The sequence below is a fragment of the Ursus arctos genome, unplaced genomic scaffold, assembly GCF_023065955.2.
Source record: "Ursus arctos isolate Adak ecotype North America unplaced genomic scaffold, UrsArc2.0 scaffold_32, whole genome shotgun sequence".
NCBI lineage: Eukaryota > Metazoa > Chordata > Mammalia > Carnivora > Ursidae > Ursus > Ursus arctos.
The window spans coordinates 31138945-31153761 of NW_026623008.1; the positions used below are offsets into that span (position 1 = coordinate 31138945).

The 14817-nt window shown below is 41.9% G+C and overlaps 1 pseudogene and 1 gene segment (V, D, J or C); both read left to right on the forward strand.

The window, feature by feature from the left end:
- Positions 1-7587: 7587 nt before the first annotated feature.
- LOC130542277 (T cell receptor alpha variable 9-2-like) lies at positions 7588-8127 on the forward strand. The segment is given in 2 exon segments: positions 7588-7669; positions 7793-8127. Coding segments are annotated over 2 exon segments (381 nt in total).
- A 3585-nt stretch (positions 8128-11712) lies between these two features.
- LOC130542278 (T cell receptor alpha variable 22-like) lies at positions 11713-13856 on the forward strand (annotated as a pseudogene).
- The last annotated feature ends 961 nt before the right edge of the window (positions 13857-14817 follow it).

The following is a 14817-nucleotide window of genomic DNA, read 5'->3' on the forward strand; positions in this document are numbered from 1 at the left end:
CATATAATTTGCTTGACTGATTGCCGCCTTGCTGCAGGTGAGCCCCTCAGAGGCACAGGTAAGGAGAAGAGCATTTCCCCGGTGAGATCAGTAGCGCTGTGACCACAGACGGAAGTGCACCTGCCTGCGCAGAACACGTGGAGGGCTCGTTTTCCTGCATCTGGTGCACTAGACTGTGGCAGGAGCAGGGCCTTTTTCTCATTGGCTGGGGGACCACGTGGGAAAGTCCTCTGTTAGAGGAAGGGGACGGCCTGACAAGAGCAGGAGCTGAGCTGGCTGGAGGCTGCAGTTCTGAAGCTGGTCTAATGGGGAGGAGCCATGAGGACATCCAGGGGAGCTTTAATCGTGTTCTCGTGGCTGCAGCTGAGCTGTGAGTTGTCAAGTATGGGACACGGAGGATATTAGTGGACGGTCTTCAGAAGTCAAGTCTGGCTTTACTCAGGTTTCCCCCGTTAGTGTAGAAAAGAGCATTTGGACGGGTAAGAACCTGGAATCTCTTCTCCTCTCTCTGACCTTTTCTTTCTGCACAGGGCTCAGCCGAGGAGAGACTGTGGAGCAGCGGCCTTCTACCCTGAGTGTGCAGCAGGGACGCAGCTCTGTCATCAACTGCAGCTATTCAGACAGTGCCTCAGACTACTTCCCTTGGTATAAGCAAGAGCTTGGAAAAGGTCCCCAGCTCCTTATAGACATTCGTTCAAGCATGACCACAAAAGAAGACCAAAGGCTCACTGTCTTACTGAATAAGACGGCCAGACATCTGTCCCTGCACATTGCAGACTCGCAGCCTGAAGACTCAGCTGTGTACTTCTGTGCAGCAAGCACACACTGCTCCCCAGACACCTGCTGCCTGCACTCCAACCTGCCACCGGGGCAGCCCCCTGGCCTTTGACACAGACCTTCCAGGATAGCGTTTGTGCTGTTGTTTGTCTGTAGGTAGAAGCTAATGTGTTAGACGTTAAAGGCATATAGTAAAATATTAGAATGGAGATGACACAGACAGGGTTAGAACATTTTGTTTGATGACTGTTGTTTAATGGATTCTTGAGTGGAATTAGTAATGTTTTTTTCTGAAATTCAGTTTTTAAAGAACTCTACATTTGCTATTAAGACTTGTCTCTTATTAATAACCCTTTAGTACCAACACTACAGTCCTTTTTATGGATGTGCACTTAAATATTGTGTCTCAAAATCATTTTTTATTTTGTGATCCTTAAACATTACATGCCAAATATAGAAATATGGAAAGTGCAAATATGAAAGTGATATTTCTGTAATCATATAATATTGCTAATATTCCTTTTGTCACTAAATATTTGTATTGTAATCAGTTTCATGATCTTTTCACTTTATGTATTTTGAGTTGAGCATTCCCCACTTCATCAATTCTTTACCTCAAAGTTCTTCCTTGTTTTAATTTCATTTTTAAGTTTTGATTTAACATGTGCTTTAAAGTACCTGAGATATTTTAATTAATTACATATTCATATAATTTTCTTCCTTCTCAATGGGGCATAATTTGACAGACCTTTCTATGTACTTTGATCCTTTTTTTGTTCAGAAACTGTGTCATGGGTCTTCCCTAGAGCCCAGGGATAGTATGTACTATTTGTGTGTTTGAGGGAAATTAAGGTCAGGAGTCAGTTGACAATGGGAGCTTCAGATAAAACTCACAAATCTATTCTTGTTTATAAAATTCTGTAAATATCTATTTGCAATAACTCTCTCATACAACTTAAGAGACAGAATTCTACATCTCATTCACTGCTATATTTGCAGTACCTAGCACAAACTTTTTCACATAATCGATTTTAGTAGGTGTTTGTTAAAGAAAGAAGGAAAGGTCAATTCTGCTACTTACTCATAGTTTTAATTTAAGTTTGATGTTTGAATTAGATTTATAAATTGATTTGTGAAAAATGAAGGACCTTATGTGTATATCTGATTATTTGATCGTTTTAGGACATACTCTTTCATTCCATTTATATGTCTCTCTTAATAAAGCTCTGTTGTTTTAAGATAATTCAATTTATTGCAGGGCTTGTAATTTTTTGTCATCCATGTAATGAAAACCTTTCTTTCTGAGATATATGGTAAAACATTTATATGCATGTAATAGCCACCTTACTATTATTAGTAGATTGCACAAAGGCATTTGAACTAATGGCTACTGTAGAGACGATGGGCTGCCAATCTCCCTGCCACGTGTTCGCATTTCATTGAATTAAGCATTACTAGCCACAACCTTCTTTTTAAAAAGCTTATTTCTCAACAAAAACTTAAGATGTACTATATGCTGACTAACTGAACATAATAAAAAAATAAATATTTAAAAAAAAGAAACGTATTTCTCTAGTTCTGTAGAGACATCGATGGAGTGAAAAAAGTTGTGTAAATATTTAATTCTCTCCTTCTCCCACTCCTGCTCAAGGGTAGGCTCCTGTCAAGGTCCCTTGAAGCTTTCCTAGCTAAGGATGGATCTAATTGGCCATTGTCATGGTGAATGTGGTTTCTCTTAGCTGAGTTATGGTTGTGAGTTATTGCTAACTGGCTTGCTCTGATTGGGAAACACATCAGATTAAATTCAGTTTATCACACACAACGAAGGAGGTCAGGACGGCAGCCCAACACATTGATGGGCTTGATTCTTTCCCTCCTTGTACCCCCAGCTCCCGGCAGCAGAAGCAACCTGACTCCTGATTGTCCCATTTCCTGCTGGCCTGACAATGGGGTCAGAAGGAAGCACCCGTCTATGTTATCAGTTCATTTCTTCTTAAGTCAGTTAGAAGCGAGACAGAGGGTGCTCTTGCTACAGGTTTGAAAGCTCGATCCTATTTAGCTGAGCACTGACGCAGTGGAAGCAGCAAGGGTTTAGCCAGAGTGCGCGGGGAGCCCGTAGCTCAGATCCAGACAGGGTCAGGCTTCACACCTTCACGCGGTGGGTGTGTCTGTCTCCTACTGCCTGGGACCGCGGAGCACCAACTTCAAGGCCTTCTCTCCATCCTGTGAGGCCAGACTGGGGCTGAGAGTCTCCCTTTCGTTGGCTTTCTCCAGGCCGGTGCTGACTGCATATGTGTGGTTTCTCCCAACCCGGGTGATGGGGCTGCTTTCTGCACATGCTCACTAGCCACTTACAGAAGCTCCCTCTTGCTGCCCCTGAGTGCGCTGGTGGCAGGTCGCAGGGTGCGATGATGTGCGGGTGAGGCACTGAGTGTTGTGTGTGTAGTGGTTCGTGTAATTAGGTTTGTTGGCTGTGAGTCATCTGTACTCATGTTAATTTCTAAGGGACCTGCTCTGTGTTCACTGTCTTATTAACACCCCCACCATGCGTGTCCACAGTTTGCATACAGGAGTTTGACCTGCTTCCCACCTGTCTTATCCACAAAGGATCATAACTAGGGGCTCTAGGTGGTCCCTGTGAAGGAGCAGAGTGTGAATTTTCCCTTTTGTGAGTTCCTGCTTCTCTTCAACACTCCTTCAAAGGCATTTTTTTTTTGCCTACATGTGACTCAGTTTGCATATGTCCAAGTCCTCCTTGTTTGATCAATGTTCCACACTCCAAAATCCTCACTCTCTTCATTTCCCTCCTTCCACCTCTACCCCCTTTTACTCAGTGCCTTAAAATTAGGGGCACCTGGGTGGCTCAGTCGTTAAGCGTCTATCCTTCGGCTCAGGGCGTGATCCCAAGGTCCTGGGATTGAGCCCCACATCAGGCTCTTCTGCTGGGAGCCTGCTTCTCCTTCTCACACTCCCCTTGCTTGTGTTACCTCTCTTGCTGGCTGTCTCTCCCTCTGTCAAATAAATAAATAAAATCTTAAAAAATAAATAAAATAAAATTGGATGGTAATGAATGGTTAATAATTGGTCTTGTAACACCCTCTTATATTTGTTTGTGAGGCAGATTTGTAGAGTAGAAATCTTAATTAAGTATATCCTCAATTTTTTTAATTATAAAATTATATCTTTTTCACATTCATTTTTACCATTTGAGCATTTTCATTTTTTGAGGGAACTGTTCAGTGTTACGAATACATTTACATTGTTCAAACAGCACCACCATCCACTTCTCGAAATCTTGTCATCTTGAAAAACTGAATATTTGTACTCATTAAACCATAAGTTTCCTTTACTCCATTCCTCAAGTCCTTGAGAACTACTGTTTTGCCTATCTTTCCATGATTTTAACTACTTTAGACCTCGTAGAAGTGGAATTATACAGTATTGGTCATTTTTTGATACATCTTTTAACATAAAGTCCTCAGGATGCACCCACTTGCATCACGTGTCAGAATTTCTTTGCTTTTTAAGGTTCAATAATATTCCAGTGTATGTCATACCACGTTTTGTTTATCCATTCCTATCTGTTGTTGGACTTTTGGGTTGCTTCCACGTTTTGGTAGAAACAGGAATTCAAAAACGTCTCAATATTTATGGTAAATATCCAAATTCTTTCAATTTTTGAGTATATATCATAACTAGATTGCTAGGTCATAAGGCCATTCTATTTTTTAAAAATTTAGACACATTTATACTGTTAATTGGAACAGCTATGCTCTAGACTGCATTATCACAAGCAAGTTTCTAGAAACAGAAACAGAGTGACCACTAGTCATGAAAGGAGCGCCAGTATATTGGTGAATCACAAAATCCTGGAAGAGTTTTTCACTCTTGCTACAGTACATAGCGTATTTCGGGTGTGAATAACTGGTTTGGGCAGAATCGTGAAGCCCCTACCCTCTGTCAGCTGCTGAATAGCAGTTTGGGCATCCATTATAATATGTTTTCTTTCCTCTTTTGGTAAAAGATCCAAACCTGCAATTATTTAATTCTTTTTTAGTAGTTCCATTTGCGTAAATAAAGAACCTATAAAAGACACTTTTAAAATATTTCAAAGGCTTAGGAAGAAGTCATTTGCTGTCTCTCTCTGAAATTTGACAATCTCTGGTGTCAAAAAGAGGGAACAGGCTTTTGCTATCATCCAGCTCTGTGTTCTAAACTATTAGCTCTGCCATGAACTTTCTTGATACTTTTGAGCTTTGTTTCATCGTTGGGAAAATGGGAGAATGTATCTTCTTTAGTATTTTGTTGTGACAATTTATCAATAATATACCCAGAGAGATTGACAAGTAGCAGATGAGCAGTTTAGGGGGGTAATCTCAGTAGGTACAGAAAAAGCATTTGACAAAATTCAGATTCATTCCTGATTAAAACTCCCAACAAATTAGATAGAATTGAAGGAAATTTCCTCAGCTTAGAAAAGGGCTTCAGAAAAATCTACATCAAATGTCATACTTGATGGTGAAAGCTTAACTGCTTTCTCCTCAGTTTCAGAAATAAGGGAAGAATTTTGGCTCTCAGCCAGTTGTGTTTAATATTGAAGTAGAGATTCGAGCCAATGTCAAAGGCAAGTAGAGGAAACAAAAGCCATACAGTTTGGAAGGGAAGAAGTGAACTTATCTTTATTAACAGAGAGCGTATTTGAGCAGAAAATGCAAGGGAACTTACAAAAAAGACCTACTAGAACATATTGGTTTAAGCAAGTCAAATGTACGCCTACCATATGATCCAGTCATTGTACTCCCAGATATGGACCCAAGAGAAATGAAAGCATATGTCTGTAGAGAAATTTTATGTGCAAATGTTCATAGCAGTTTTGTTTGTAAGAGCCCCACTGGGACTAATCGGTATGGTCATCAACAGGGAAATAGACAAAGTGTTTTATAGGCACGTGTTGGGATACCACACAGCAACAGAAAGAAACAAACTCTTGACAGTTATGCCTATGCAAGACTCTCAAAACAATTATGCCGGAAGAAGCTAGACAAAAGAGTACATATGATTCCATTTATACAAAGTTATAAATTATGTAGACTAATTCATGACAGAAACGTTCCCTAGAAATGGGAGTGGTGAGCGCTGAGAGAAGGATTACATTACCTCAGAGAGGTAACATTTAGGGCGATGCGTATGTTCATTATCTCAAATGTGGTGAGGGTTTCACAAATACATACATGTGGCAAACCTTAGAGAATTGTTTAATTTGGTGCATTTTATTGTTATATAAATTATGTGCTAAGAAAAGCCATTAAATATCAAGATTTACTCTGCTATATCTTCGCTCACTGGTGTGCAAGTCTTGTGTGAACCAAAATTCAAAATATTTCTCTGTAGGCCTTCTTTTTAAAGTTACAGATAACAACTGCTGCATCCATGTGCTATACTGTTTATTTTCTTTTTTCCTTTTTAAAAAGATTTTATTTATTTACTTATTTTAGAGAGAGAGAGAGAGAGAAGAACAAGTGGGGGGAGGAGGAGAGAGAGAGGAAAAGAGAAAGGGAGAGACTCCTGAGAAGTGTACAACTCCATGAGGGGCTCAACCAACAACCCTGAGATCATGACCCCAGTCAAAACCAAGAGCGCGAGGCTCAACCACCTGAGCCACCAATCGCCCCCTATTTACTTTCAACCATTATCATCCCAGCCTCTTTGGGATTCTCCCCGTGTATCTGAACACAAGGTTGTAGGGGCTTGTCCCAAATTCCTTCCTAGCATAGTTTTGTGGCAGGACTGACAATGTGATTTGAAAGGTGGAGGGGAAGGGAAGGCGTGTGTGACCCCAAACAGTATCCAAGCCAGAATTTCTTACTTCCCTCTGCATGTGGGAGACTTCCCGTGTTGGCTCTGGATTCATGAACCTCTTTGATCTATTTCTATGGAGAGTGGCCTCCAGGAAACAGCCTGAGCTAAGCTTCCATCTCTGTGTCTAGAGATAAATGTTTACGGGGCTTTACAGATGATGTGTCCCTCTCCAGAACATTATCCTGCTAATCCTGTTTTCTTACTTTGTGGGGATTATTATTTTTCTAAATCTTGGTAACAAAATGTGACAGAGGCATTGTAATGGAAAGCATGCTTGAGGCTACGACCTGCTAAGAGTGCACCATTAGCTTTTTTTCCTGAAAAGCTTTTAATAAAAAGATAGTATTCCTTATGATTGATATTATTTTAGGACCCAGTAAATACTGCATTTCAAATAAAGGCTGTTGTTCATTATTTTTTTTTACTTAACACATATTTAGTGAGTACATAAAAAATGACAGTCATTGTTCTAAATATTGGTGTACAGTGTAGAAAAACAGAATCACTCAGCAATGACTTGACTTATTATTTTTTTCCATGTTCAACTCCTGGCCCCTTTCCTGGCAGTCAGTGGGTTACAGACTGGCCCACGTGGACAATGAGAATATGAAGCACTGTAGTAAGATGCTTAGAAGATTGTTACCCTCCAGCTACAGAAACACCCTGCGATTCTGTGTTAAAGAACTTCCATATCAGTAGTGTCTTAGGAACGAATAGACCTGAGAGGACATGATTTCTGTTGTTCAGCATTCCAAGGGCACCTGAAGACTCACATGTGCCTCATGAAGTCAGGGATGAAAAACACGGTGACTTGGGGAGGATTCTGGCCAACACGCACGCACTCAGTCCCCGTCCACCAGGGGGTGCAGCTTCCCATCACAATCACATTTCCGGTGTGAAATGTGGGCTTCCCCTCATCATTTCTCTGTCACTCCAAGGTTTCTTCATGGTAAGAAAGAAGAACATTATTTAGGTGACACTGCAGAGATGAAGTGTTCTCCAGGCTTCCTGACTGTGATACTCTTAATGCTTGGTAAGTAAAATGCCTCTTAAAACTTGGATTCTTTCTTCCATTGTGTCTGCAAAATCTTTAACTATAATTTTATCCAAGAGCTTTATGCCCGAGGTGACACAGGTCTCTTTTCTCTTTCCTCAGGACAAACCCATGGAGACTCAGTGACCCAGACTGAAGGCCCAGTGACCCTCTCAGAAGAGGCTTCCCTGACTATAAACTGTACTTATTCAACAACAGGGTCTCCCACTCTTTTCTGGTATGTCCAGTATCCTGGTGAAGGTCTACAGCTCCTCCTGAAAGCCTTGAGGGACCAGGAGAAGAAAAGCAACAACGGTTTTGAAGCCACCTTGGACAGCAAATCCAAATCCTTTCACCTGGAGAAAGGCTCAGTGCAAGCGTCAGATTCAGCTGTGTACTACTGTGCCATGAATGACACAGTGACGGGGACTGCAGGGGGAGCTGAGCGCAAACTCTGAGCAGAACAGGGGCCTGGATGCTGAGCGTCTTTGACTGAGCCACTCTGGTTCCAGCTTACTCTGTGGTTGTTTGTACCCCAGTGTCTGCTTGATACAAAATCATAGAGATGTAGAGAGTGTAGGAACCAGAAGTAACATCCTCAACCTCAGCTGTTCCTTAGTGACACTGAGTACAGTTTGATGCCAAGAGTCCCTCAGCCAGGGCATAAGTAATTTCAAGGTAAAACCACGTAACAATGAAGGGGTCTCTTGCTCATCCTTGCAGTGAACGTCCAGCCCCACAAGTTGTTCAGGGCAGCCTGGTGGGTGTGACTGTGTCTGTGACACTTTTAGAGACACACAGTGTGTCTGAGAAGGTGGTGATGTCCAGTGTCTTCCTGACAGAGTGTGGCAGGAGAGGTGATGGGAGAGCTTCAGCCCCAAACCAGGTTTCAGTAGAGAAAGAAGGGAAGGGAAGAAAGGAGGAGGAACACATGTACCTGAGCAAGGAAAAGAGAGTCTGGGGACCTCTGCCCTGCTTTCTTTTCTAGTAAATCACCTGGCCGACACAGACTGATATTCACCATGAAGGGTTGGGGGCAGAAACAGATTTGAGGAAGTAGGTCATGTCCTGGAGGGTTAAATAGGTCAGTTGGCTTTCTGACAGTAAAACTCAAGTGAGATGGTGCAAACTACACACTATTTCTGTATCAGGACAAATTGTCACGAACAGTACATCAAATGATTGGATAAATTTCATTTGCAATGTGCATTAAGAAAAGTAATAGAAAAAGAAAAACTGCCCACAGAATAATCAGAACATGAATTCTCTCCATTCTTCCTCAACCCTTTGTCCCTGACTCCCCTCTGGCTAGAGGAACTTTCACCTGTTATCCTCATGGTTTATTCCTTCTGTTCTTCCTAGTCTCTGTTCTAGAAAAATATGTGCTCATGTGAGGAATATTTAATAAGGTTTATTGTAGTGTAGTATTTCCTGAAAAATAAATCATCTTGACTTTTAATCACTAGAGGAAAGGATGTATTAATGGGAGTATATCCACAGAATGGAATATAATGGAACAATGATGCATATAGGTTAATAGAGTAAGACGTATAAGATTTACTATTGTGTTGATAAAGGAAGTCACAGAAAGGTATACCCTGAATGCATATTTGTATTATAATAAAGTCTAAATAAAATACTATATATTTCCTTTTGATTCAAATTCAGTAAAACATCTGAAACATCAACTCCAAATTGTGAAGATGAACAAAAAATAGGGTAGTAAGTGACGAAAGAGTCAGAATTGGGAGTCATAGTAAAAGGGCTTTTCCTCTGTAGGTAATGTTTTATTACTTTTAATAATTCATATATTCACAAGTTTCTATTGTTAAAAGTAATAAAAGGCATAAAAGTCATCATAAAGATTTATCCATATTCTCCTTTATTCTTATCACCAAAATAAAATAAAATAAAATAAAATAAAATAAAATAAAATAAGAGAAGAGAATATTTGCCTTCTTGATAAGATTTTGTCCAATGACATAAACTATACTTATTTCTCCCTCCTCTGGGGTCATATGTTTTTAGTTTCCGCACCTCTTAGGGTCCTACTCTTTGACTCTATTAAATCATGTAAATTACATGTAGACTGTAAACTGGTATGTTTTCCATTTTTATATATTTTATCTGTTTGTTTATTCTTTCAATTTTATTTCCGGTTAGCTAACATACAGTGTTATAGTAATTTCAGGTGTACAATAGAGTGATTCAGCCCTTCCACAGATCACCCGGGGCTCATCAGGACAAGGACAGTCCTTCATTCCCTCACCAATGAACCCATCCCCCAAACCTCTCCCTCCTAACCATCAGTGTGTTCTGTTTAATTAAGAGTCTGCTTCTTCCTTTATCTCTCTCTATCATTTTTTTCTTTGCTTCTTTGGTTTGTTTTTAAAATTCCAAATGAGTGACATCACATGGTATTTGTCTTTCTCTGACTGACTTGTTTCCCTCAGCATTATACTCTCTAGCTCCATTCATGTCATTGCAAATGGCAAGATTTCATTCTTTTTTATGGCTGATTAATATTCCATTACTCGTTTACATATTCTGAACATCCCATTGAAACGAAAAGCTCAAGGATTATGGATTTCCTTTGAACTAAGGTAAAGAAATCAAATAAATAGCACAAGATGAGAATTACTTAATTATTTTCTGATATAATTTCCTAGAAGTTCCATGCTAAAGTAGGATTAGGTTCACTTGTAATCCCCATTCAATCCAAGCAGGTGTCTTCTTTTCTGACCAACTGCATTTCCTTCATCAGAAAGCTTGGAATGAAAAGGGGTGGGGATCTGGGTCTGCTGAATTGCTTGGTCTGAAGGGGTCTTTGCTGACTGCTTCAGTCCTCCAGGGGGCACTCTAGGCTTTACAAGAAACAAAGACTTTCTGAGGGCCCAGGGTGAACAGTTAGAGAACAGAACTCATGTGAGCCTGTCCAATTACAGATAGCAAAGGTAGGCGGAGAGGGGGGACAGGGATTGTGTAAAGTGCATCTCAGGTTTTGAGTTCTGCCATTGCATAGCAACTTCAGACATCTGGAGGCCATATCTCTAGAAATCCATTATGCACATAATTCTTCACAGATAACCAGGACAGGATTATTTCTCGGTATTGTGACCATGGAAACTCAACAGAGAACATCCCATTATCTGTTGTCAATTGTTATGAATAAAAACTCCCAAACTTACTGGGCTTGAAATTATTTCAATATCCCAGATATCTTACCTTTTCATAGGTCTCTGCTGAGAGTGGAGGGAACAAGAATGAAGAGAAGAAGAGGGGAAAAAATAAGGAACAAAAATAGAAGGAAAGGAAGAGGACAATATTGATGTTGAGCAGCAACGAGTGGCCCAGTCAGACTCAACTCTGTGGGTAAGCAGGGTGTCCACCAGTTGCACTGGAGAGGTGGAGAGGTGGAAATGAAATCAGAGAGGACATTATGCACACAACCTATTTTTCACCAACCAACTTCTGGTTGGAATGATTTTCTATGCAGATGGTGACTGTCTGTCTTGGTTTCTAGAACACTCTTGATTTCAGAAGTTGTAATTACTTCTGCAATACACAATGCATGCTATCAGATAGTTTTCCTTTATTGGTATTTTTATATAATTGAATTGTCACATTGTCTTCAAATTATGCAATTTTGAGAATGGTGTCACTCTTCCCTATGTGTCTTCAAGGTTTTTTGTAACCCCTTTTAGGCCCTGACTCTACTAGATATATCATTCACCTTTCCTCCCACACAGTGCCACAAATTTCTTACATAAAGTGTTCTAAGGTAAAGCCCTCTTATCCTCCTATATTGGAAATATTGCCTATATCTCCCTGCCCTGTTAGCAAGCACAATTTTGGAGAGATTCCTATGCAGTGCACCTGGGTCACTGTGGGTGGAGTCTCGAATTCCACGAATAACAAAGCTGAGGTGTGATTGGCTCAAAGATTCTGTGGGAACCCATTGAGTGTAAGAACACAATTTCTCTAGACCGAGGACTTTACACTCTACAGACTGGGGATGTGGGTTTCAGCCACAAAGAAGAAATATGAAGAGCCACTGGGGAGCTCTGCTGGGGCTCCTGTGGGTCCAGGTTTGCTGTGAGTGGGGGCATCCAGATGGGGCTGGGGAGCAGTCCGCAGCCCACAGTGGTGGGGGGAGCTGACACTGAGCTCCTAGAGGGTCCTACAGCCCCAGGAGTGTGTCTCGGGACATTTTACAAGTTTGGAAACTGCATCAGTGACCCCCAGTGACATGACTTGTGTTTGTTCTTCTCTTTCCAGGCAGGGGTGAGAGGGCTGGAGGTGGAGCAGAGCCCTTCAGCCCTGAGCCTTGGAGGGAGCTGGCCCTGCTCTGAAGTGCAATTTTTCTAGCTCAGTGCAGAGTGTGCAGTGGTTCCGACAGAAACCCAGGGGTAGTGGCCTCACCTCCCTGTTTTTCATGGCTTCAGGCACGAAGCAGAGCGGAAGGCTGAACTGCACACTGAACACGAGGGAATGGTCCAGCACCCTCCACATCGTGGCCTCCCAGCTGGAAGACGCAGCCTTCTACCTGTGCGCCCTGGAGACACAGCGCTGCCTGCTGATCCAGGGCCTGCATGCCAACTGCAGCTGTGCCTGCGCCCCAGCCCCTCCCTGGGGCATCTGCACCCACAGCAGCCTTGGGTCCTTTTCAGATTTTCAGATCCATGTTACAGCACCTTTTCCCTCCAAAATGAGATCCATCAGGGCTGTCATTTCACTTGCTTTTCTTGACCTTATTTTTCTCTACCATGGGCACTTTGGAGCAAGTGATAGAGATGCCCCTATCTACTGCCCTGGGAAAGCAGGTCTTCTGGCAGCTAGCATATAAATTATATGTAAATTACCCAAATGGAAAAGACTCAAAAAATAGATGATAATGAAGAAAAGAAAGAGATGACTAATTTTTTAGTTACCTATAGATGGTTCTACTATCAAAGGATAGTAATGAGAATATGTGTAATGTTTTTTCCAGTCTGTATTCATCTTTTTCCTCTTGGAAATACAAATATAACAAAATAATTTTAGTGGCGCCTGGGTGGCTCAGTCATTAAGCTTCTGTCTTCAGCTCAGGTCATGATCTCAGCATCATGGGATCGAGCCCGGCACTGGGCACCTCCGCTGGGAGCCTGCTTCTTCCTCTCCCACTCCCCCTGCTTGTGTTCCCTCTCTTGCTGGCTGTCTCTCTCTCTGTCAAATAAATAAATAAAATAGTTTTATTGAGGGTCAGGCACTCTAATTATTCAATTACATATACTTTTTATTTCAGCAAGGTAATACCCTGTAAATAGTACTTTTACTTCATGCAAGAATAAGTCAGGATCTTAGAGCGTAAGTGCCTTAGATGAGCTCATATTATTCCAAAGTTAGTGACTCTAAGGGGACATGAGAGCTTATCCTCTGAGCACCTGAGGAAGAAAACACTTAGAATGACAAAATCTTAAGGATTTCTATTGCTCAGTTTATACAATACGTACATATCACTGCCAGAAGTGTCCGTTTAAGTAATTTCTAAATAGCACCTTGTGGGAAGAGCTCATGGAAATTTTCACTCTGTTCCATGAAAATGTACTGCCCTTCCTTGCATTTTGAGTGAATCTACGACTCATGATTATGTAACATCATTCCTAGTTTGGTAAAGGGAGCAGGGAGCTTCCAGGATTACCCTAAATGATCCCCATCTCTGTTGTATCCAGAAACAAAGACTTCTGACCCCAAACCCAAAGTTGAAACTTGCATGTGTAAGGATTCCAGCACAAGGGAATCCCAGCCTGCTCTGGTTGTTATGTTGACAAAAGGGCATTGACAGGAAAGATGGGTCCCTGAAAATTCAGATGGAGATAAAGGGGTAGACTCCCAAAGCTGGGAGCAGAGCCAGCTTCTTGAACAGGGGACCTGGGCAGTTACACAGCCCCCTGCTCTCCCAAGGAAGCCTGCCCTTGGTTTAATGCTGGGCCCTCGCTGTCTTGAAATTCATAGTAATTTTACTTTGTCCTTGTCCTTTCTAAGTGACTCCCGTGAGTGGGAGGAGCAAGTGCCTGAGCAGAGACACACGTGGGGCAGCAGGACACAGGCAGGAGCGCAGGTAGGCTCGGGGTCTGGGTCACGGCAGGTGGTGTGTGCACTGAGCAGCGGGCAGGGCCACCTGGGGTCTGTGCCTGCTTTGGACTAACTGGGGCTTCGACGTCAGCAAAGGGCGTAGTAAATTCTGTCGGGAAATTACTACAGAAGGAAAGTGTTTACATGGACATTTCAATAAAGCTGTTTGGCAGTTTCTTATACTATTTTAACTAAACATACTCTTACAGTCCAATCCAGCAGTGGCTTCCTGAGTATTTACCCAAAGGGGTTGAAAACTTATGTCCACACACAGATTTGTACACAGGTGTTTTATGGCAGTTTATTCATAATTGCCACAACTCTGAAGTAAGCAGCATGTCCTTCAATAAGTGAATGAATAAACAAATGGTGGTCCATCCAAAATGGAATATGATTTGGTGCTAAAAAGTAATGAGCCATGAAGTGATGAAGAGATAGGGGAATCTTATATGCGTTTTACTAAGTGAAAACAGCCCATCTGAAAAGGCTACATAAGGTCTGATTCTTATGACATTCTGGAAAACGCAAAACTCTGGAGGGGGTAAAAGGCGGTGGTTGCCAAGGGTTGAGCGGAGCAGCAGGGATGAAGAGCACGGAGCACGGTCAGTGCAGTGAGCCCACATCTCCGACACGACAATGGTGGACACGTACTTACATTTGTTCACACCCACAGAATGTACAACACAGGCGTGAACTCCAGGAGACCTGCGGGCTTTGGGCAACCCGACGAGGCAGCATAGGCTCCTTCACCGTGGAAGGTGTCCGGGGGGGTTGACAATAGCAGAGGCGATACCTGTGTGGGGCACGAGGTGCACCGGAAGCCTCAGCACGTCTGCCTCGGTTTTCTTAGAACCTGAATGAGATGGTTGAAAAGAACAAAGTCTTTCAAAAATCAAATTCAGAGACATGAAACTAATATGTATGAAGAGTTAAAGCATTTTAGATAAATGGCTCCCCTAGAAACATCACCTGATGACACCTTTTCCCTGCTTTTTGAATAAAGATTCCAGATTTTCATTTTGAAATGATCTCAC